Here is a 21,779-nt window from a genome sequence, read left to right on the forward strand (position 1 = left end):
TTCTTTCCCCGGCGGCGATGCCGGGGTCGGGTGCCCCTCTCCCCTCAGGGCGGCGTTCGCCGGCTCCCGCGCTGCGGGCGCTCCCCTCAGGCGGCGGGACCGCGGGGCGGGGCGGAGGCGCGCGCTACCTGAGGGGCGGCGGTGCCGGGCGGCCCCCGGAGCCCCCCGCCTCGGGGCGGGGACGAGGCCGGAGCAGGGGCGCTGCCCCCGGAGGAGCGGCGCTGCCCCCGGCAGGGCGCGTCCCGCCTCGCAGCGGCGGCGAAGGGGGCTGAGGCGGCCGCGTCCCCCGGCGGCATGTGGGGCGGCGGCGGCGGGAACGGCAGCGAGGGCGAGCCCTGGCCGTGGCTGCCCTGCGACGAGCGGCTGTGCTTGGCGCTGCCGGTGCGGGTGCTCGTCCCCGTCACGGCCGTCTGCCTGGGGCTCTTCGTGGTCGGCGTGGCGGGCAACGTCCTGACGGTGCTGGTCATCCGCAGCTACTGCGACATGAAGACCACCACCAACCTCTACCTGGGCAGCATGGCCGTCTCGGACCTGCTCATCCTCCTGGGGCTGCCCTTCGACCTCTACCGCCTCTGGCGCTCCCGGCCCTGGATCTTCGGGCAGCTGCTGTGCCGCCTCTCCCACTACCTCAGCGAGGGCTGCACCTACTGCACCATCCTCCACATCACCTCCCTCACCGTGGAGCGCTACCTCGCTATCTGCTTCCCCCTCAAGGCCAAGGTAGTCGTCACCAAGCGCAGGGTGAAGGTCGTCATCGCCGTCCTCTGGGCCTTCGCCTTCCTCTCTGCCAGCCCCTTCTTCTTCCTGGTCGGCGTGGAGCAGCCCGACAACCACACTGACTTCAGCCGTGAGTGCAAGCCCACCCTGCAGGCTGTGGAGTCCGGCCTGCTGGCCACCATGTTCTGGGTCACCACCTCCTACTTCATCCTGCCCGTCATCTGCCTCAACATCCTCTACTGCTTCATCGGCCGGGAGCTGTGGCGGAGCAACACTGGCCTGCGGGGCCCCAACGCGGTTCTCCGGCAGAAGGGGCACCGCCAGACCATCAAGATCTTGGGTGAGTCCCTCCTCCATCCCCCCGTGGGCTGGGTGGCCACAGCTGGGGCTAGGACCGGGGCTGAAACGCCCGCAGCTCCCACGCAGGGTAGGGATAGCACAGGGGAACATCCCAGCCACGCTGCCGAGCTCTCCAGTGCTCCCAGGGACCGCTGCAGCAGGGATTTCACTCTCTCACGGCTGAGGCTTCACCTGGTGTAGCATTGCACATCCAGCAGCGTGACAGCATTCTGTAGAAATACCCTTTTTCTGAATTTTACCAGGCAGAACCAAGTATTGTACTTGGTCTGCAACTTCAGAAAATTTCTGCTTCTGAAAAATAAGTTTGATTTTCTTAGCGGTCTTACGTAGCTCTTCTAGGAGTAAATCCACTGGTTGCCCAAGCAGGCTGAAAAACAGCAGCTTAACCCTCACAAGCTGTTTGCAGACAAGTCACATAGTACCAAATTGCTTCCTGCTGATGTAGGATGCTGTTAATTTTTAGTTCATTTTCTTAGTCATACGTGCATTAATGTAGCGTCAGGCTCTGGAAAGTTAGAGATCGCAGTCTGCCCTGGAGCTTTAAAGTTTGTAAACAGTGACCTATCTGAAGGAAAAAAAAAAAAAAAAAAGGAAAGAAAAGGAAAGAAAAAAGAAATCCAACTACTGATTAATGGTTATAAAACAAAATGCCTTAGTTGGTTTTTTTTTCTACCTTTAGTGAAGGTTTTACATGCTACATGGGAGGCTTCTTTTACCAAGGATGTAATCAGCTGGATGGAAATAGCGTAGCACAAAGGAAAGAAACTAATAAGCTCGAGAGAGTACGTTTTGCTAATTTATTTGAGGAAGGCATTTACATTGGAGTAGGCACAAGGTTTTTCCAACAGAAACACCCATGTCCACGATCTCCTCAGAATCCACTGAACCAGACCAATTCCCCCTTATCTCAAAGAGCCAGCAGCACTATGCGTGTGATGTATTTCAGGTGTAAACTTGCTTTGGCTATATCCCTTTTTTTAAGCTCTGAGAAACACAAAGGATGCTCCATAAATTATTATTTGTTTTACTTACATGCATTTATAAAAAAAAATAATTAAAAATATGGATACAGTAATACGCTTATTTAATTGTTCCTCCTCTGCTCCTCCTGTGTTGCCATTGCAAGAGTGTTTGTATTTGTGTTTATTTGTATTGTGCTAAAATGCAACATGACCAGGAGAACAGCTAGAGTTACTCAGGCTAGAGATCCATCTAATCAAGTATCTGTGTCCAGCAGTAATTGTCTGGGGATACGTGTAGGACCTTCAGTGGAAAAAAATCAATAGACCAACTACGCTGTAAGTCTTTACGTTAGCAACCATCCCATTACAATAGTGCGAGTTCAGTGGGAGCTTGGGTGACTGAGGTTCAGCCCTTACGCTACGCTCTTTTTTGGTAATGTAGACATACTACAGAACAGCTCTGTAGCAAATGGAGCTGCTGTGTGCTTCCACAAAAACCTCTTCTTATTCTGACTTCCATTTTCATATCACACACATGGCATTACAGACGTTGCCGAGGAGAATCTTTGTTGTGCCTGATGTTATCACATGGATGTTACGCCACTGTTAGTTGTTTACATTTTTCTCAGCAAACTCATTTCATGGTTTAGCTGAAGATTTTACCAGTTACCTTTTAATCCAAAGACTAACAATCAGACTTGATCCTATTCCCGTTTTCATAGTTTTCCAACAATTTAATGCCATTATTTCTATATATCATTTGTAGCGGCTAGAAGAACCTGCAAAATCAGCCACGTAAAATTTAGTTTAGTGGATGGTTGAAAAGTTAACTCCCTCCTTAACTATCACATATGTTATTTTGTCTTATAGCTGTGGTGGTTCTGGCCTTTGTAATTTGCTGGTTGCCTTTCCACATTGGGAGGATCATATTTATAAACACCCAGGACACCAGGATGATGCTGTTCTCCCAGTACTTTAACATATTCGCTCTGCAGCTTTTCTACCTGAGCGCATCCATCAACCCTATCCTCTACAACCTCATTTCGAAGAAGTACAGGGCAGCAGCCTACAAGCTGCTGTTGCCACGCTGAGCTGCAGAAAGGGCTTTCACGGTAACGAAAGATGCTGGTGGCTACACAGAGACCAGTGCTAGCACAAGAAACGAGTAGCCACCAGCTTATGAGACTGCAGCCTGCACTTTTCCAGGCATTCTCTGCAAAGGAAGGGAACTTCCTTTTCATGGGAGAGTCGCAAGAGGCCGTGTGGTATTTTGTAACCGTTTGTATTTTGAAATACTTGTATTTTTGTTAACAGAGCAAGCAGGGACCATAAAGTAGTGAGAATTATGTGAAAGATAACTCAATAGGAAAAGCTGGAGTAAATTGCCAGTGAAACTGTGGTTTCGGTTTATTACATGTTGTTCATTGCATGTGCTCTGTGCAATTTCTAGTATTTTCTAAAAGTCATGACATCAAAGACTGCAAAAGAGTAGGGAGTTTGACATAGCAGCTCTGCTTGGGTGCAGTAATGGGTAAAACTCCCAGACAGCCTTTGCCATTTTAAAATGGTTTTCTTATAAATGAGATTTTACAAAACACAGCCTTGCAAGGAGATGGACGCAAAAGAGATCGCCCACCACCTTGAACATCCTTGGAAGAAGGGGGCATGTATTTTTAGTACCTGGTCTTGTAATCATGAAGGGGAGTTTCCCAGACAGTTTCACTGACTCTTACCTTGGGAAAGCATCTCCTCTGCACAGCAGCCTTTGGGCTTAAGCCTGTTGGTCTGACCCATGCGATCAAATAAGGTCTCTTATTTATATACTAGCAACCAATCCCCTGAATCTGTAAGAGTTTAGATATTCCTGATCATTTCCTCGTGACAGACCCATAGTGTCTGGTTAACATCAGCGGTATGTCTCCACTGCATCACATTATGTACTGCGCGTGCAAATAATACACCACGTTAACCCATCTCGCCACAAACGAGACCCATCACCGAACGTGCAAGTGGGACTGCACTTACAGGAGCATCACTGGTGGTACGTCTGCGCTTGCCCTTGGTTATCTGTTAACCCTTGTTAATTAACATGTCTGTGGTTCAAAAAAGTAACAGTGGTGGTTACTGTATGCTGGAGTTTACTGCAGTGGTGTTTGCTGCCACGTGAAGGCAGAATTCAACATCCAGCTCAGAGATCTCAAGATGGCGGAGTTGAACTTGAGCCTTCTCCGGGTTTTAAAAATATGACCAATTCTCCATTTAACAATCCATAGCTCTAAGTCACTGAATAAAAAAAAAATCTAAAGACAGAAAAAAAACCCCCCTAGCTCACTGCACACACGTTAAGCTATCTTCTTCTGTCGGCTTCATACTGGGGGAGAGCAGTTGTCTGCAGGGCTTGGGTTGCTTTTGCGGGGGGGGGGGGGGGGGGCGGGCATTAAAATGTTATAATAAAAAAACCGCTGGTATTTTGTGTTTGTTTGAACAAGTTATTTTTAACAGTAATCTTTGTAAATGTAGAACGAGGGGAAAAAAAAACTTTGTCACACTGATATGTGGCCGTGGAGCCTCTTCTGCATGCCTGTGATCTGCTGGTAAAGGCTTTTCCTTTATCACTAGCTACTAAATTGCACTGGGAGGTAAACACTTCTCCGGCAGAAATTTCCACAAAAGCAATCCTGTAAACACCATGAGCACAAGGTGTGAGTGGGAGGTGGCAGGTAAATGCCCTCGTGGGGTCCTGAACTGAACCCCCTTTTCCAGGGTGCAATCCTTCCCGCAGAGAGCCCTGGCACCCCTCTGCTCTCTAAGCAGGCTGGGTGTCCAGGGCAGGGCCCTGTGTGGGTCTCGCAGCTGGGACCCCGTCTCACCGCTTGCAAGCTGCTTCGGGGGGGGACTGTGTTTCTGCGGGGAGCTTCAGGCTTGGGCTGCTCCTGCTCAGCCTCAGATGCCGCAGCAGAAGGCTTCTGCTCCCAGTGGCAGGCTCCGAGGAAATGGTCTGGTTTTCTGGGAAAGTCATTTGTGTCCCTGTTATAAATACCCCTTTTGCACACTTAGTAGAATAACATACGCAGCAAATCGCATTCACGAGTTTGCAGTGCCTTTTTGTTAATGCTCTGTCGCGACTAGAACAAACACTTAGGAAATAGATGGAGTCTGGGGAGTTTCCTCAGAATTAACCAGGCCTGGCACTGCTGTCTGTGGCAGTCAGTACTGGATTGTGTAAGGAGGGATGTTGTAAATAAAAAAAATAGTGCTGTCTTATTTATGCCCTGGAACTCTGTGTTCAGGTGCAGCCAAGCTATCTTTAAAAGAAATATTTCAGAAGTAGTTTCCATACAGGCTATAAAATATAAGGGAAAATGGACTAGAGGTGCAGAGCAACTTTGCCAGGCAGAGAGAAAGAAATTATGATAATTTTTAAAAGAGGGAGAAAATGGGGGGGGGGGGGGGTGTGTGTGTGTGTAAAAGAAAAGCACAAAGAATGGATGATAAAAAGCAAGCATGTTGAGATACTCAGTGTCTTAAGAGAACATTTAGTTACGTTGAAATGCACAGGAAGGAAAATCTGTGATTTGACACAGCCCACAACTGACCCTGGAGACTTGTTAGAGCGTGATTGTACTTGGGAAGACATTAAACCAAAATTAAACACCTGAAGTTTGAAAGGGATCTAAACTGTAGCCTAAAGCAACAGCTCGGTCCCCGGCAGCGGGAGATGCTCGCCAGGTCCCACGGCCTTCGGTGCTGCAGCGTCGGCCTCTCCCGCTTGCTCGGGGACCTGCAACCTCGGGCAATGCTCGCTGACCACCAGCCCCACGCTTGCAAAGCTGCTGGGCGCCCACCGCTGACTGCCAAGCATTGCAATAAAATAAAAAAAAAAAAAGAAAGAAAAAGAGCTGGTAGCTCAAGGGCAAGTTGAGAAAAGACACCCAGAAAATCCATGGAAACCCTTCTCTGGGAGGGAGGCTACATCTGCGAAATCTTACTAGTTTGATGCAGACACAGAAAGCTTGTGAAAGCTTTACAGTCTAAACAGTTGCGACAGAGACAGAAGAGTGATGGTCTCTGATGAATAGATCATTAGTACAAGATCTACCCGTGGCTGCTTCCCGCGAGCCCGCTCTGAAAGCCGCTGTGACTGCTTAATAAATTTATTGATACCTGCTTTTAAGTCAGTCGTTGTCACATGTTAGGCTGTCCCTCTAAGCAGGCATAAACAAAGCTGCTGAAGTTATTGGGAAAAGACGTTTGCATCTTCTGTTAACTTCAGTTAAGTATTCCTGCTGATAAGACCCAGGTGCATTCTAACGATAGTCAAGTTTTCTCATACTTATGATCCCGGCATATCAGAAACTGGGAAAGCAGCAGCCACTGCAACCAGCAACGCTGGGGCAAGCGCCAGAAAGTCACTCCCCAACACCCTTCCTATTTTCCATCTAATTTCCATATTCATTAAACAGCTGTACGTGGTGTATATAACTCCACAATAAATTTGGGGTATGATATTCCCTGGCTCTAACATAACTTCATTTGCATTTGCAGCGTGATAACACTGTGTCACCATATCACTTAACATGACTCTAAATTAAATATGTATTAGACTATCTAAATTTGACAATAGCCATTAGAAAGCTATTCTAAAAATGGAATTTCCGTTCTAGAATAAATGTGGAAAACTAGTTGTTTCTTACTGTAAGAACCAATATTTCAAGAACCAATATTTCTCTCCTCTATTTAATCAGATAGCCTGCATGTGTTGATCCTCATAAGGGAGTCAAAGCACCTTTCACTCCTAGAAAGTTGACATTTCAAGGTTTATTGCTTATTTCCCACTCAGCAAAATATATACATAGGTATGATGTACTCAGTTTTAACCAAAGCTCTCGCTGGATTGGAAACAAATGGTTCTTCTGGTCCTAGTGGAGCATCTGCATTTGTTTTTTTTACCAATTGTTTTACAATTTACAAAGAATTTTACAGTGCTTTATTACAAAAAGACAAACAAATCCTATTTTCCTTTCCCCTGTCTCTTTGGAAGTCATGTGAACCAAGCAAACAAGATTTCTTCCAAGGGTATCTCCTGCAAGGAATTAAAACCTTTAAACATCAGTTTCCAAATGCCACCATTCCAAAAAGTAATTGCCAGAAACTAGAGAGCAGCACCGGCTTTGTGGGATCCTTCCAGGGGAAAAGCATGATGCTGTGATGAGCCCAGGGCAGCAGCAAAGACCCCCTTGGGGATGTGCCGAGCGGCCCTGGTGCATCCCACGGGCAACTCCTTCCCCGCTTGCCACTGTCTGGGGGATTCTGGCATCAGGGTAGGGCAAGGGGAATGTCACCTCCTTCCCCAGCCTCCCTGTGTCACCTGCCCTCTCCACTCGGCAGGCTCTCCTCTCAACTGGCACTGGCCTGGGTCTGTAAATAAAAATGGCTTTTGCTGTCTGTTTTTCTCTTTAACATACCAATTAGAATTTAACAAAAAAGAAGGACAGCTAGCCAGAGGGGCACCAGAGCTTAAGCACCATCGCTGTTTTATACAGAGGTTTGGTGCACTCACAGCAATTGACCTTTTGGTGAACAAAGACCATCCACGTTGAAAGCTGCTCTTTTACTTGCTAAAATGATGCTGTCTCCAAAGGCACTTTGCAGCTGGCCTGGCAAAACCGAGAGGTGCAGGGACATGTGTTTTCTCCCTACACCCTTCCCCTTAAAATTCCATTTGGTACCATGCTGCATCGCTCCCACAGGAAACACAAAGCCTAAGGCCATCTGTGCAATTCAAACAGAGAGGTTATACAAAGTAAGCTGAAAAAGAGCCAGGTATAAAGTGGCTCAGGTGTGACCCAAACTGCTCTGAATTAGCTAAACCGACTGAACATCGCCCTGGCCTTGCATCAGTTGAGCTTGATGGGAACAAGCCCCAGCATCCCTGGGGCACCACCTCCTATTTGATTTAGGAACAGGCTTACCTTCACCAAAATAAGCCATTTCTGTGTTAAAATTAGTATCCAGAAGTATACTTCCACTGCTTTAGGGAACTATTTATGACCTAGTTTACTGTTACTATATGCTCCTGGGCACCTGTGATGCTGCACTCGAGCTTTTGGGGGGGTTTCCTGGAGCCCAGAAGAAAACTGGGGGAAAACACTGCAGCTGAGGGCAAGGTTTGCATTTGAGGAGCTGAGGGGGCAGATATGAAATTAAACCTCTCCAGCACTTTGTACCAGTAGATCTTAAAACATTTTCTCATGGGGCAAAGCACAGCATTTCCACTATGCCGCAGGCTCAAGTCTGGTTGTTGTATATTGTTTATTGCTGATGTGGGCTCAGTGTCTCTGATGACAAGGCAGGCCCGGGCTTGCAATAACAGGGTGAATATCAAGTAACAAAGGATCTCTGGAGCCTGCCCAGGTGCCACTGGTGGAACTCCAATGAGCCTCAAACCACCAGGACCAAAAGCAATGCTGTCTTCTGCTCGGTGTCCCTACTGTGGGAAGCCTCTGGTGATCCCAAATGTCAAGGCTGATGCCACCCAGTGCTTCCACAGGCCACACAAATCTCCAAGTGACTTCCAGGACATTTAGAAAAGCCAACCTTGGACCAGAAAATGGTTGTCCAGGTTGGGGAAGCACTTAATAGAGACGAGCTCCAAACCTCTGCCTGCAGCAGCTCCAAGCAGCAATGCGCACTGCTCTGTCCATCCTGGGGATAGGCGCATCCAAGAGTCGCTGTCCTCAGCCCACCGCGGCCAGGGCAGAGCTCCCCTACACTTCACATCAGTCCCCTTCAGAGTGGCTGGGGGCTCCCAGGTCCCCTTGGAGAGCAGAAGTCCAATGGTACACACCCAGGGTGGGGGTGGCATATACCCAGATGGCATATACCAGGGAAGACAAGAGAGCGGTGGGGCCGAGAGCTCTGTCCTGACTTGCTTCATCTTTCCCCCAGGTCACCCTGTCTGCATGCCACTGTTTTTCCAAGGTGAGCCCCCCCTACTTCTGTCTCCACCTTTGGACTCCATCTGCCATCCTCCTCTTCTCGCTGCAGAGCATGGATAACGCTGTCTTCCCTCCTTTTCCCTTTCCTCCTTCCAGCCAGGACTAACCAGACAGACTCATTTATTTCCCTTTCAGAAGCTGTCTGTGACAAATATCTCTGCCAAGGATCACATCCAGGCTGCCAGGGGCTGGTGATGAGGGCCGGGTGTTTTTTTTTCCCCCCAGGACATGGGGGGAGGAAGCCCTTGCTTTACTTGCCTTTAGGTTTGGGGCACTAAACCCAACCTCAAACTCCCAGCAGCCACAACAAATCTCAGTTCAGTCTGGGTTAGCAGTTAAAGATGGGAAAGTCCACCTCAGAAGAGCAAGCGTTGCACTAGCACAGGTCCCATCCCTCCCCACAGCCTCCCGTGGACACTGTCCTGGGGCCCACAGAACTGAGCATGGCTCAGGCAAAAAGGCAGGGCAGGAGATGAATTTCAAAGTGTCTTCCCTTTTCCTGTGACACTTGAGGGCAAACTGTGAGCCAATATGCAAAGTCCCTTCTACTTAGCTCATCTCAGGCCATGGTTTCTACTTTTGCTGTCACCAGAAGGTCCGACACAGAGCACTAAGGAGGCATAGAAACACTCAGGACTCTTGCTGGGAGCAGATTTGCCTCCCTTGATCGAGCCTGTCAAGTTTAACTCTCAGTGTTGCACATTTTGACTCCTTGGACTCATTTTTCTTTCTGAGAGGAATACGAAGGAAAATAAACCGACATCACTCTTGGAGCTCCCCAGTGGACAACCAGCTGCGGGTCTCCTTGTCCCACCCCACAGCCACCCTCGAGCCCCAGCATGTCCCCCTGGGTGCAGCCAGGGACGTACCCACAAGGTCAATGTTCAGCACAGGCTGCGTCGTTGCATCCCAGCCACCGGCTGCCACGTAGGGAGGTCTCGCCTCACGCTCTCGTGCTGTGACAGGCTAGCTGGATCCTCCTGAGGTGCCCAAGGCTCACTCAGAGGCCCTCACTCTCCTTCCCTTCCCAGCAAGCACAGCTGAGCTCACCAGTCCCAGTGGCAGGCGGGGGGCTCGTGGCTTCCCTCGCTGCCTCAGAGAAGGGCTGCCTGGCCTCATGGGGAAAGTTGTCCTAACTATAGGACACCACGTAACTCTGTGTTACCACTTCTTCAATGCCATACATTGAGATACATTGAGAAATAACAGGGCAGAACGTAGTTTTAGGGAAGATGCTCTGAGACTCTGGGGAATCTTCTGAGAGCGATGAAACATCCCCCGAGCACAGCGAAAATGCGAGGAGTCCTCGACCAATTTCTCAGACATGTTTAAATGCAATAGGTCATTTATAATATCATTGTCAGGGAGTCAAAAAGTAATAGATACACTTCAATTAAGTGGGCAAGAACTGAGGTCCCTGAAGTACAGTGAAGAAGATAGATTAAAACCAAGAAATCTGGTAACCCTGGCAGACGTGGAGGCAGGGGAAAGTAGTGCTCAATCCCCAAAGTTGGTGGGGACTGAGGACTTCAAATAGAAACACTAAATAAAAGTAAATAAAAATAAAAAATAAACAAAAGCACAAGACATGACATAAATATGTCCGCTTTAAACCAAGTTGTTCTTCACCCTTCAGGCACTTCATGGCTTTTCCCTCTCCTTGCCAGTCATCTCTGTCTGCTCTCCAGAGGCTGACACTGCTGCCAAGCATCCTGTGATGCCCATCTCCATATCCACATTTGCTGTGGGCAGGTGGAGGGAGTTCCCAGACAATAATGTCGGCGCCCCAGTCCACTTGCATGGTTGGGAAGAGGTTTCCCCCTAAATGCCCTCGAAGCTAATCATCATCATCCTTCATCACAAGAAAGGTGAGTTCTTAAGGAGAGATTTGCTTATTGAAAAGTCTCCAAACCAAAGCCAGAGCTGGGTACAAGTCAGATATAATGTATTACAACAGTGTCCTAAACCTGGGACTTCACCAAATACCACTGTCGTTAGCAACAAAGAGGCCAAATTCAGCACAGTGAACCAGCCTGAGAGGCATCATCTGGAAATCACCGAAACCAGCACGGAGAGGCAGAAATGCAAGCAAGATGAGAGGGTGTCTTTACCTGGAATGGAAAGAGAACCACCACCAGTGTATGGGTGCTACACATGGCACTTGGATCTCTCTGGAGGGTGGTGCAGTCGCCGTATCAGAGTTGACAGCTACCCTGGCCAGAGCAGGAGATAAAAAGCAGCAAAAGGATAAAAGTAACTTTTTTTTCTCCCAGAACTTATTTAAGATTTCCTATGTGACAAGGTGGGATCCCAGGCGCCCTTGCACCCTGCCCTCCCAGGCAGCAGCCACTAATGGGTCTTAGAGCTGCCACAGCAGAAGTGAATCACCTCTATGTCAAGTGCTCTCAGAAACTTGGCTATGATGTCAGACTCCCGCTGAGTATCATGAAGTCCATGACCCCTCCACAAGACTCGGTACCTGCCTGCTGTTATATTGGGGGTACCTGTGCACTGCAGGACTCTGCAATGTTTCTGCATTCTGAAGCTCTGCAGAGGTTGCAAAGCAATTCCAGGAAGTCTTTGAAAGCAACAAAAACATAGCCTGGCTTCTGCTATAAATCAAGGATACCAGCGTGGACCAGCGTGCAGCTAAACTGATTATGAAGGGACGCATAAGGCCCAACAAATGTGTAGCTCCTGTGCAACAAATTTTTCCCATCTTAACAAGGAAATCGGTACCCTCATTTGAATTTAGGTCTGCTCTTTGTGCTGTACAAATACGCCCCGAAAGCAAGCTGTATTTTGACCCAGTGAAAGCGGAGGCTGTCCGCAACCACAGAAAAAGAAGAATCTGGAGAGCGGCTGAGTTTCCCCCTCTCCTGCAGCAGCTGAGCACAGCACAGGGAACATTTTCTTAATCCAGGGTTTCAGTTGTGCTGACGCCAAGTCAGGCACCATTCCCAGCCCTGGAAGTTATTTGAGGCTTGTAGGCCTTACCTCTTCACAGAGCTTCATTTCAGCAGAATTCAGCAGAGCCTGCTGGACTGACCTGGACAAGCTGTATCTGTGCAAGGGAATAATCTCATCCACTTACCCCCAGCATCCTGCTCCTCTGGAGCAAACCTGTGTGCTGACCATAGCGGGAGGGACTGACCCTGCCAAGGAAGGGTTCAGCCGCCGAGGAAGATGGAGGGGCCTTCACCCCTTGCCTTACACAGGCCCTTCCTCTCAGCAAGACCTTCAAGAAAACGAGTTCTCTGTACGCCCAGATGGAAACGAGCGACCCCTGTTCAGCAGCTATCGCGCTATCACAGGTCTGCAGGATCTGCACCCTCAGACCTAGTCCTTGCACTGAGGAGCTGGGCTAAGGGAGCTGAGCTAAGGCGAGCTGCTCCCACACGGAGCAGCGGCACGTTTTTCCCACCTCCAGGAAGTTACCATAAAGATGCAGAAGGGACAGACTCAGAACACAATAACATTTGCTCCTTTCCATGACGCTTGCCGTGAAGGGAGATCCCTCCTGCAGAGCCTGGGAATGGGAAGGAAGCAGGGGATGATGGAGTTGCCTGAAAACAGCCCTGGCTGAGACAAGCCTGGGAAAGGCACAGAAAAATGCAGAAGAGCAGCAGGAGGTGGTCCCACAGAGCAGAACCCCCCCTACCACACAGAACAGACCCACCCAGCCCCATTTCTTCCTCATATGCTCTATTGCCTCCTTAAGTATTTTCTCTTCACTGACTGATTTGGTCTCCAGAGTCCATTTTGCAGCTGTTGGTGAGAAACAACAGCTCTTGTCAGGAGCTTTTAATAGCCAGAGTCTTCATTTTCATTTTGTTTCCTTCTTTTCAGGCACTTCTTGCTTTGTAAAGTGCATGTGTGTGTGAGGAGCAATCCGTCTCCAGGACATCTTTCCATGTGGAAATGTCAAATGTATTTCATTTTAGTCTGGGCTCTAGGAATACTGCATTTATTTCTAAACAGGGAAACAAAATTGAATTCTTGCCTCCTTGTCACCAAAACATGGGACAGAACTGTCAAAGGAAACACATAACAGTAAGAAAAATAGACAGGTAATATCTGTTACAGAATGGGAGAAAAATCCAAGTCAGACCGTTTGACGGCACACATCACTGCATTATAACCGATGTCCAAAAAGACAACCTTAGAAGAAATTGTCTCTGTTGGCTTGCAGACTGGAAGAGCAGACAGGGTGCTGGTTTTGTGCCGGGCAGCCTTTGGGATATTTGCACAACGGAATTACGAGTTTTATCACACAAATGACAGGGAATGAAATCCCATGCCTGAGCTCAGGGGAGTTGGACTGTGAATGAATTTGGGTCACAGACCCACAGGGCAGGGTGGTGTGGAGTGCCCAAGACCTTATGTTCATGTTGAAGCCAGTGGAGCAAACTCGGAGTGGTTGCTGAGCATCCAAAGGACCCCGCTAGTGCTCAGCGCCATTCAGGAGGAACCCTAACGCAGTCAAGGGATGCTCACCACCTCGCAGGATGTGTCCGCTGTGTCTTAGTAGTTGTTGTTTCCTAGAAAGTATAACCAGGCAAGCGTTGGACTCCAAGTATCTGTAGGTAACTGCAGAAGCAATTACTTCCAGGCTGTCAGCACAAACCTGGCCCTGTTAAGAGGAAGAGAGAGGCATCACTAGCTGCTTTCAGTGACCAGCATGGAAAGAGCTGTTCATAACCCAGTTATCAGCAGTGCCATGTGCCACCAGCACGGCCAGACGCTGAACTCACACCTCGCAAGGGAGGGACTAGGGCCTATGATTTCTACAGCAGGAAAGAGGTGGAGGGTTTGCGCAGCCATTTTTGCTGCCTCCGTGTTGTGGAGTTGACAGATGCTGTCTTCATTGCTGTCAAACTGACTTTTACACAATTCCTAATCCTGCTGTTTTTCAAAGCAATGAAAAAGGCAGCGAGTACTAAAGAGTCTGACATAGAGACTTAAAGCCCAGCTTTTGGAGGAGGTCTCTGGTTCATCTCCCTCCTCTTAACCCTCCCTGCAGCTTGCCCAGCAGGACAAGCTGCAAGAGAAGTGCCTCACCTTCTCCTGGCGAAGCAAGTATTTCAGAAGCTGAAATACCATGGGCCAAAAAGCACCTCCAGGAGCTGAGCCCTCGGGCCTGCATCTCCCACCTCAGTGTTACCATCCTCAGTCTCTGCTTGCAGTAGGGCGAAAGCGTGGAAGCCAGGCTGGGTGACCTGTGGCAGGAGAGTGGGCAGGAAGATGCCCAAGCTCTGTGCCACATTATGGACAGCCCCAGACTCTATATTAAAAGCCTGTAGCAGGCATGGCCTGCACAGGACCTGGGATTCCATGTGTCCATCAACAACTATGCCAGTACCCTCACCGTGGCTACCTGCAAAGACCATATAGCAGCTGTATAGATGGAAACTGAGAAAACAGCCAAGTACCCTTCTTACAGTCACCTGAAAGATTGCTCTTATTATGCAGTCCAGGCATAGCCAATATGCCCTGGCTTGTGCCCTGTGAGATCAGCTGAAACCCCATCACCTTCCCAGGGTAACATCCCCAGGGCTGGGCTCTTGGAGGGGCCCCTGCTCCGGGCAGGTTCCCCTGCACATCTCCACCTTCACAAGTCATGCTCCTGCCACCACACGCTCTAAATATTTCCCTTTCCACTGCGTGTACTTCAGTACGCTGCTTTATAAAGCAAGCAGTCTGCTGTCTGTTCCAAGTTCATTTATACAGGTTTCATTTGTGTGATATCTGGTTTATCATCTGTATCAGTTACACAAATAGTTTCTTAAAAGCATTTAAACACGTGGAAAATGTCTGCCATTTATCCCAGCCAATTCTGAAAGGTGTATTTTCATCTTTTCCTGAGCCATAGTTTGTAACATAAAATCCCATCTTGACATTTTGATGTATAGGACACCACTGGCTGTTTGTTAGCAATTAAAAAGTTAATTTGTGTTAATTAACACAATAGATTCAAAGCACAGTAGCAATGCCTCAATAAATTCTTGTGCTACTGTCATATCTGCAAAGGTGTGTGTATGCACACACAAGTATCTGAAGGAACCTTAGATAGCACTGCAGATTAAATGCATAATATGGGTATAAAATGCAGTTGGTTAATATTGCTTGGTGAAACAATGGTTCATTACTCAGCTGCTGAATACATAGATTCCGGGCATCTAAATCAGCAGCCACTCCAGATGACCTGTGTATGGGCATGGACACGGGATTAGCCTCTCACCCCCTGGTCTTTCACAGCCTTGGCATGACACAAAACCAATTGCCTTTTCTGATACCAGAGCAACACCCTGTCTTTACTGTATCTAAATAAAGACACCCTCACTGTATAGCAACATCTACCCTCTACTGCTTCCAACAGAGATACAAACTAGACATAGGGATGGCTTCACAGGAAAGTAGACACATCCGAGGTTGTCGCAGAGGGGAATTAGATCACTTAAAGAACCACTGCCAAAGGTATCAGCAAAAGTGGTTTTATTGAAGTAAGGTGGTGTAAAAGTGAGACTTCGCAAAGTTCGATGGCAAGGTTCACTCTGTTACTTACTGCAGAGGATATAATAATGATTCAAGGTTACCAATACAAAATCAAAGTTGCCAATACAAAATCTTAGTGCACTATAATACAAGGTTATGTGCGATATCGGTCACTTACCAAAGGTCTGCAGTTGGTAAGGGGTCTCTCAGCCTTGAACAGTAACCTTGAGAGGCATCCCAGCTCAAGGGGAGGTCACCACTGTGCAGCCAGCTGCTTAGCAGGGAGACCTCAAAGGCAGCTCACTCAAGCTGTCATTTTTATGGAATAAAATGGTTGGCTCGTAGTCAAATTATCTGCAATGGAAACTTAAGCATGAGACTCCTTGTACTCACAACTTTCTTTGTTCCTTGATAAATGAGTCTTGGAAGAACCACCTGCTATTGATGTGTTAATCACTGATTGCATATGGGCTTGGAAACTGGAACGGCATCGATGCTCACCATGTCACCCTGTTCCTGCGTGGGTTTTCAGAGAACAGGTTGGAACCAGAGAAGTTCTTGGCCCGGTTATGTCTGAGGCCTTTGCTTCCTTTGGAGACTGAATCAAACTACCATGAGTTTGGTCAAGGAGTCGAGCACATCCGTCACAGAGGTGAAACGCAGCAGCTGTGAAGAAGAGAGCACCAGCAAGCTCAACTTTAAGTCTGGAGCATCAGAGCTCCCAGGTTTACGTCCCATCAGAGCACTGAGCTGTGGCTGAGCTGATGTGCAGCAGATGCCTCTGTCCCAAGGTGAGAGCCTGTCCTCCAACAGGTACATGCAACCCCTTCTTCATGCAATGCACTGGAAGGAAGAAATTGCCATCTTGCTTATAAATGGATTTATTTTCCTCTCTTAATTGTTTTAATTAATGTAATTAATTCCTGGTTGGTTGCTTGCTTGATGTAATTTCAATTATTAGATTAACAGGTATTTTTTCATACTTAACATACTGATGAGGCTGAAAGATGTATCTGGTTTTACCTGAGAGCAGCACAAAAGCTTTACTCTAATGAGTTGTCAAAAAAAGTATCACCAGCAGACACTCCTTAAACATGGCTTGCAGAGATAAAGACAGAAGCTTGTTGTATTTGTATGGTACAAATAGCAGATATCTCCTGTATGAACTGATGGGCCTAGCTGTTACAGTGATGTTTAATAGCTCACTGATAAAACTTTCTAAGAGGAGTTGTTTGTTTTTTTTTAAATCAAGAAGGCAAACCAAGGGTCAGAGTGGAACTACTAGAGATTAATAAAGATCCAAACCCCCAGGAATTAAGCACAGTAAACTCTTCTTACTAGTTTTGCAACATACGATCAGCTTCACTGCATATCATTATACTCCAGCTATGACTTGGGGTAGGTGTAAAGTCATCTGCATTAAGAGGATGAATGGTAGTGCAGGAAACTATGTTTCAGAATCTAAAACCTGTAGTGCACAGATGCAGAAAGACACTGCAAAGCAGGCAACTGCGATGCAGGAATAACTCTTCTCAGCAAATCAACCCCAAAAGATATGTAAGCAGGTGGTGATGAGGAATGAGATTCTCAGTCCAAAGACACCACCAAGATGAGGACGTAAAAATGTACTGACAGTGACACAAAAAGCACCAGAAAAGCCCAACAAAACAGCTCCCTAAATTCTGAGTAAACACTGTTATATTGAATGGCTATTAAATTATTCAAGATGATAAAATCCTTAAGCTCGCCAGCCAAGACAATCACACAGCTTTGTAGCACTCAAGGTTGCACAGGGTACCTTCACAAATGGAAACACATCAGAGGTCTGAGAACGCAAACGATGTGACAACTTCCAAAGGACGTTTTGGCAGAGTGAGCTTTAGGAACAGGCTTTCTCTCATCTACTAGATCAAAACATAATACTTGAGAGACGAGAGCCTTCCAGGGCATTTAGAATGAGAAATCCTAGCAAATGGGTCTGCTAAGTAAAGAAAAAGGCAGGGGGCAAGGGATGTTAAGCAATCAATCACTTGAATGAACTGGGTTTTTAAGACACAGATGCAGGAACAAACTGCAACTTTTGAGAGAAGCAGTAGGCTTTTCCAGCAGGTCTGATTCAAGCAGAAAAGGCTCATCCAGAAATTCTTGCTGACCTGTAAAGTGACATACTCAAAATGGCAGCTCAGAGGCTAAGATGCTGGTTAACTGGAAAGGCTGAGTTGCCTTGAATTGTATATAAAAGGGACAGCAAGGCTAAGAACCCCTCTTCCTCATTATGTTCCTCTACAGTCCTCTTCTCCACTGTCATCCTACAAAGAGAAGCACACTTAGTCCCTGGGCAGGGATGTTTTCTGTGCTAGGCTTGGTGCCATTCTTGTTTAACAGATTTTAGGGAATGATATGCTCCCTCTTGGTCCTGGAGTGAATGAGCGCCCTCCTCACGCTCCACGGAGATGCTGTCATCAGCTGCCCTCTAGCTTTTAGCTGCAGGTTTTGGTGGGAAGCAAACAGGAGCAGCAAATTCTTTAGTCCCAGTCCATTGAGAGCTTTTAAGTTCAAGATGAGAATTAGATGAAAAAACAGCATAGAATGGGGCATATCTGTAAATCGCACTGCCTCCTCTCTTATGAAGAGGACAGTTAGCACGATGAGCTAATTGCAACTTACAGGTGACTGTTGTTGTGAACTTTATTTCCCCTTACTTTGGGCTTGCTGACCCCTGAAAACCCCACCTCCACGCCCAGCTGTGAACGGAAGCACTTAAGTACACAAGTCAAAAAAGTGTGGTCTGAATCAACAAGCTACTGGTGAGAGAAGCTGTTTCTCCAACACAGTGGAAAAAACACCACAAAATTTAACAGTGCAGGGAGACTTCTTGCAAGCGTTGGTTTGGTTTTGAGATACGAGATGATCATCATACTGAAAGGTGTTACCCACCAGATTTAGCTTGCTACAGATCTATTTTAATACCAAATGTCTCTCCTCTACTTTCAGCAGTGGTCCAGACACATTTGGGAGACTGGTAAGTGAAAATGCACACATCATTTTGTAGTCTTTCATCTAGAAAGGAATTTTTCCAAATGGGAAAAAAGTTCATCTTGGATAGTCATGGAATAAGTTGTACAGCAAAGGCATCCATTTTAGGCTGTACAGGAAACAAAAGGATCCTCAAAGAGAAACAACCTAATTCACGCTCTCATCCACTTTCTAGGCTCATATTGACTTTATTTGAGATTCACAAAAGATTCTGTATTGCTTTAGGTCACATCCTCAGGAATTCTTTTAGTTATTAGTCCTTTTAGTCTAGATGGTCTAGGACTCGCTTCTGAAAGTCTTCAAGATGAGATTTTATAGTCACTGGCTCTGAATAATTATTTTGTTTTTTTAATACATGACAGCAGTTTATGGATTGATCTCCGAAAATTTAGCAACAGAGAAGCTTTTATATACCCTGATATTTAGAAAAAGTGGCAGAGACATTAAACATTCCACCACAGAGGCTCTGGTCAAAACGTTCATAGGTCATAGGTAGATGCCTTGGTTTATACAGGCCATGAAGCCCAGAGAAGCTTATTAATGAAGGCTGATCCCTCTAGACGCCTACAGTGAAAGCTGAATAAACTGTTTATTAACACCAGAAAGTAAAGCACAGTAGCAGAGGCTCTCGTTCTTGCTCCAGCTGTACCATTTGCAGCTGAGCTGCCTGTTGAGGAAAATAACTTTCTGGGACCCTCTTCCAGACTAGCTGACCTGTCCAGGCAGGTAGCTGCAATCTCCTGCAAGGGTAAACACCACTGAACTGTGAAACTATATTCTTGGCCACTACATGAGACAGTCAAAATTATTTCCCAGCTAACCACAGTTGTTCAGAGCGCCAACACGACCCAAACATCACAGTTTTACAGCAGCTCCTAGGAGTGGGGAGATGAGGCAGCAGACAAACAGTTAATTTTGCATAGGTATGAAGCAGTATGTTAGTCTTGGGCTTCTTCCTGCTCCTCTCACACTTCCATAGCAGTACACAAATACTGAATTCTCTTCAGAGGGTAAAATACCATGTATAATTAAACCACATCTGAGTTAAGTACAAAGAAATTAAAATATATTAAACATGGCACTTGCACAAACACCTACAGCCATAACTTTCAGGGGGAGACAACTTTCACAAGCATACTTTTGCTGCACTGTTTCCCTGGCAAAGGGTCAAAATTTTGGGGCAAGCACTTCTGAGACAGGGTGATAGTGCCTCTGCAGTGAGGCCCAGCTACTTCAGGAGCTCCATCAAATGCATCCTGATTTAATGCTCCTGGAAACATCACAAGGGCAACTTCAGCTGCATTTTCAGATCTTTCTCTAACAGTCATTATTTTTAACAGAGTTCCCGAGGAGGAAAAAAAACCCTTCTGCCCTTGAATCCCACATGCATCACTTCAGGAAAATAGTCTCTTGCCAGAGAAAAAGAAGGGGAAACCCAAGTAGCAAACTAATTAGGGGATGTGAACATCACCTCAGCTGTGCAGCAGATCTGCCTGCTAGTACCTTGTCTGTTCTTCATCTCTCCACAGCATTGTCAAGAGATTTGACCCACAAGAACAAGGCAAAAAGTCTGAGCATCATTCTGTGGGCACTGGGTTCCTTCTGAAAACCTGCTCTTTGAGAATTATTTCCTGGAAAACAAGTTGGGCATTTATTTTTAATGACTGCAACGTGCAGCTGATTCTCCTCCTCTTTTTCTTTACTCCAGACTCCATCCACAACCCTCCTGGGACCATAATACTTCATGTACTTTCAACTGATACCTCAACCACTTTCAGGGACGTATCACATTTCTTCCACAAACCATTAATTGTTTCTTGATAAATGTACACAGTTTTGGGATGAAGTAACTCCTTTGTACTAAGTGTCAAAATCTTGAAGCTATTGCATACTACAGCCCTTTTGTAATCAGTAAGAATTATCCAGTTAATTACAAGTCATTCTCTTCACAGAAGAAAAGATATTAAATATGAAGTCTGGATATATTCTAATTTAACATCCATTAACCTGTTAGCCCAAGAACAGAGGCAGTCAAATCCCAAACTAGCTCATCTTTTGGGAGCCCCATGCCTTGATATCCAAGAGGCAAATATACCCTTAATTATTGACTCAGATAAAGACAAGGATTGTTTTAAAAAAAAAAAACAACAAACACCCAAAACAACAAACAAAGAAACAAACCAACCCCAACCCTTTCCTGCTCTCTTCCAACCTTTCTCTCACCACAGCCTTGGATAGCCAAAGCAGCAACCCCAGAGCCAGTCTTCCTGAGTCTGAACATGACAAAAAGTTTTGGTATCTCTACTGGCTGCCGTCAACTAGTCACAGCAGCCACAACACATACCCTTAAAGATGAAAGAAAAAAAAAAAAAATCTGTTTTCATAGCTTGCTCTGGACAGACAAGGCCTTGCTCATTTTCCTACACAGGTGTAATCACCATATAATAAATCCACACTGGAAAGACACAGTTTCTACCAACAAAACGACATCTGGGGAAGCTCTGCTCTTGCTCCCCAGAGGAAGCAAGTAGCATGCGTGAAAGGAAGGGTTTTGCCGGTGTAACATCCCACTTGAAGAACAGTCGTGCTGCTGCAGTGACAGAAAGGAACACGATTTTTCACACACTTAACCGAGCTAGCAAAACATTTAGCTGGGCACAAGCGAGACGATCCCAACAAACAGAAAACCTCATGCTGCAAGCCACCTGTTTAGCAAGCCGGCTGCAGAAGCAACTTCTGTGCTGGGGAGCGGCGGCTGGCCCAGCCCCGGGCATCCGGCCGGGGTGTCCCTCGGATCTCTTTTTTGCCTGCGGGCTTGGATTTTCCCCGGGAGGCCACCAAGGGCCAGGCTGTGGATGAGGGCCCGAGCCGGGCCCGCGGTGCGGGGGGCCGACGCTCCCCCCGACGCCGCACCCCAGCGGGCAGGGGTCTGCGCGACAGCCATCGCCGAGGCCGGGCGGCTACCAGAGGCTCGAAACCCCGCTGGGGAGAGTGAGGCGGCGGGGTGCGCTTCCACGTTAAAATCCCGCTGCGGCGGCCGGAGCCCGCCTCCCGCCGGGAGCCGCCGGCCCGCCCTGTCAGGACAAGCCCCGCCCCCTCCCTCCACTCCCGCTTTCTATTGGCCGAGGTGCCCGCCCGTCAACGGCGGTTGCCATGCGGACGCCCCCGCCGCGGCGACGCCCTGAGGGAGGAGCGGGGCGGCCATGGGGGC

General features: G+C 47.4%; 1 protein-coding gene across 1 annotated transcript; it reads left to right on the plus strand.

Annotated features, from left to right (window-relative positions):
• The first annotated feature begins 205 nt into the window (after positions 1-205).
• MLNR (motilin receptor) lies at positions 206-4,033 on the plus strand. The gene is made up of 2 exons (XM_075489670.1): positions 206-1,057; positions 2,910-4,033. Exons 1-2 carry the CDS (start codon positions 295-297, stop codon positions 3,128-3,130), a joined length of 984 nt encoding a protein of 327 aa, XP_075345785.1. The 5' UTR covers positions 206-294; the 3' UTR covers positions 3,131-4,033.
• The last annotated feature ends 17,746 nt before the right edge of the window (positions 4,034-21,779 follow it).

This window comes from Mycteria americana, chromosome 1, assembly GCF_035582795.1.
Source record: "Mycteria americana isolate JAX WOST 10 ecotype Jacksonville Zoo and Gardens chromosome 1, USCA_MyAme_1.0, whole genome shotgun sequence".
Classification (NCBI taxonomy): Eukaryota; Metazoa; Chordata; class Aves; order Ciconiiformes; family Ciconiidae; genus Mycteria; species Mycteria americana.